This window comes from Chiloscyllium plagiosum, chromosome 22 (genome assembly GCF_004010195.1).
Source record: "Chiloscyllium plagiosum isolate BGI_BamShark_2017 chromosome 22, ASM401019v2, whole genome shotgun sequence".
NCBI lineage: Eukaryota > Metazoa > Chordata > Chondrichthyes > Orectolobiformes > Hemiscylliidae > Chiloscyllium > Chiloscyllium plagiosum.
In genome coordinates this window covers 43,452,956-43,455,402 of record NC_057731.1, presented here as the reverse complement: position 1 = coordinate 43,455,402, position 2,447 = coordinate 43,452,956, and the positions used below count along the sequence as shown (strand labels likewise).

General features: G+C 68.4%; 2 protein-coding genes across 2 annotated transcripts in view; one reads left to right on the top strand and one right to left on the bottom strand.

The window, feature by feature from the left end:
* Positions 1–22: 22 nt before the first annotated feature.
* LOC122561409 (extensin-like) lies at positions 23–808 on the bottom strand. Its single transcript, XM_043713171.1, has one exon. It carries the CDS (start codon positions 806–808, stop codon positions 23–25), a length of 786 nt encoding a protein of 261 aa, XP_043569106.1.
* Positions 809–1,037: 229 nt separating this feature from the next.
* Positions 1,038–2,447, top strand: part of LOC122561406 (jacalin-related lectin 34-like) — a 2,667-nt gene continuing 1,257 nt past the window's right edge. The window contains exons 1-2 of the mRNA XM_043713170.1: positions 1,038–1,202; positions 1,288–1,401. Of these exons, the coding sequence (XP_043569105.1) occupies positions 1,038–1,202; positions 1,288–1,401 (279 nt within the window). The remainder of the gene's footprint in view (positions 1,203–1,287; positions 1,402–2,447) is intronic.

Here is a 2,447-nt window from a genome sequence, read left to right as displayed (position 1 = left end):
GGGTCTGGGGTCTGGTCTGGGTCTAGGGTCGGGGGTCTGGGGTCTGGGGTCTGGGTCTGCGTCCAGGGTCTAAGGTCTGTGGTCTGGGTTTGTGGTCTGGGAGCTGGGGTCCATGGAGTGAGGCTGGGGTCTGGGTCCTCGGTCTGAGTTCCGGGGTCTGGGGTCTGGGTCCGGGGACCAGGGTCCAGGGTCCAGGGTCTGTCTGGGGTCCGGGTTCTGGGGTCTGGTGTCTGGGACAGGGGTCTGGGTCCGGGGTCCGTGGTCTGGGGTCCAGGATCTGGGATCTGGATCTGGGGTCTAGGGTCCGGGGTTTGGGTCTGGGTCCGGGGTCTGGGTCTGAGTCAGGAGTCCGTGGTCTGGCATCTGGGTCTGGGGTCCGGGGTCTGGGGTCTAGGGTCTGGGTCTGAGGTCTGGGGTCTGGGTCCGGGGTCCGGAGTCTGGGGTCTGGGACCACAGTCCGGAGTGTGAGACTGGGGTCTGGGTCCGGGGTCCAGGGGCTGGGGTCTGGTTCCGGGGTCTGGGGTCCGGGTCTGGGGTCTGGGTCCGGGGTCCGGGGTCTGTGGTCTGGGTCTGGGGTCTGGGGTCTGCGTCTGGGTCCAGGGTCCGGGGTCTGGAGTCTGGGGTCCATGGTGTGAGGCTGAGGTCTGGGTCCGGGGTCTGGGGTCTGAGGTCTGAGGTCTGGGGTCTGGGGTCTGGCGTCTGGGTCCGGGGTCCGGGGTGTGAGGGCTGGGGTCTGGGTCCGGGGTCCGGGGTCTGCGGTCTGGGGTCTGGGGTCAAGTGTTTTGATTCTGGGTCCGGGGTCCGGCATCTGGGGTCTGGAGTCTGGGGTCCGTGGTGTGAGTTTGGGTCTGGGGTCTGGGTCCGGGGTCTGGTTCTAGAGTCTGCGTCCGGGATCCGGGGTCCGTGGTCTGGGGTCTGTTGTCCGGGGTCTGGGTCCGTGGTCTGGGGTCTGGGGTCTGTTGTCCGGGTCCGGGGTCTGTGTCCAGAGTCCGGGGTCTGGGGTCTGGTTCCGTGGTCTGGGTCTGGGTCCGGGGTCCATGGTCTGTGGTCCGGGGTCCAGGTCCGGGGTCCGTTGTCCGGGATCTGGTTCCGGGGTCCGGGGTCTGGGTCCGGTATCTGGGCTCTGGGGTCTGTTCCGGGGTCCGGGCTCTGGGGTCTGGGTCCGGGGTCTGGGGTCTGGAGTCTGGGGTCTGGAGTCTGGGGTCTGCGGTCTAGGTCCGGTGTCCGGGGTCTGGGTCCGGGATCCGGGGTCTGGGTCCAGGGTCTGGGGTCTAGACTCTGGTCCAGGGTCTGGGTCCAGGGTCCGGGGTCTGTGGTCTGGGTCTGGTGTTTGGGTCTGGGTCCGGGGTCCGGGGTCAGGGTCTGGGGTCTGGGTCCGGAGTCTGGGGTCCGGGGTCTGTGGTCTGGGGTCGGTGGTCTGGGACTGTGGTCTGGATCTGGGTCCGGGATCTGGGGTCTGGGATCTGTGGTCTGGGGTCTGGCTCTGGGTCTGGGGTCTGGGGTCTGGGGTCGGTCTGGGGTCTGTGGTCTGGAGTGTGGGGCCGGCTTCTGGGTCTGGGTCCGGGGTCTGGGGTCTGGGTCCGGAGTCTGGGTCCAGGATCTGGGGTCTGGGGTCTAGGGTCTAGACTCTGGTCCAGGGTCTGGGTCCGGGGTCCGGGGTCTGTGGTCTGGGTCTGGTGTTTGGGTCTGGGGTCTGGGTCCGGAGTCTGGGGTCTGGGGTCTGGGGTCTGGCTCTAGGGTCTGGGGTCAGGGACTGTGGTCTGGGTCTGGGATCTGTGATCTGGGGTCCAGGTTTGGGGTCTGGGGTCTGGGTACGAGGTTTGGGGTCTGAGGTCCGGAGTCCGGGGTCTGTGGTCTGGGTCCTGGGTCTGGGTCTGGGTCAGGAGTCCGGGGTCCGGGGTCCGGGGCCTGGTGTCTGGGGTCTGGGGTCTGGGATCTGTGGTCTGCGTCTGGGGTCTGGTTCCTGGGTCTGGATCCGGGGTCCGGGATCGGGGTCTGGGATCTGGGTCCGGGGTCTGGGTCCGGGGTCTATGGTCTGGGTCTGGGGTCTGGGGTCTGGGGTCTCAGTCTGGGTCCGGGGTCTGGAGTCTGGGTTCTGGGATCTGGGTCTGGGTCCGGTTCTGGGGTCTGGGTGTGGGGTCTGCGGCGTGGGGTCTGGGTCTGGATCCGGGATCTGGGGTCTGGGTCCGGGATTTGGGGTCTGGGGTCTGGGTCCGGGTCCGGGATCTGGGTCCTGGGTCTGGGTCCGGGGGTCTGGGGTCTGCGGCCTGGGGTCTGGGATCCGGGGTCTGGGGTCCAGGGTCCGAGGTCTGGTGTCTGGAGTCTGGGTCCGGGGTCCGGTGTCTGGAGTCTGGGGTCTGTGTCCGGGGTCTGGGGTCTGGGGTCCAGGATCCGTGGTGTGAGGCTGGGGTCTGGGTCCGGGGTCCGGGGTCTGGGGTCTGCGGTCT

Bases quoted from the DNA above. Each gene is read 5' to 3' on its own strand.
- LOC122561409 (XM_043713171.1), bottom strand. From the start codon at position 808: ATGCCGGACCCCGGACCCAGAATCAAAACACTTGACCCCAGACCCCAG.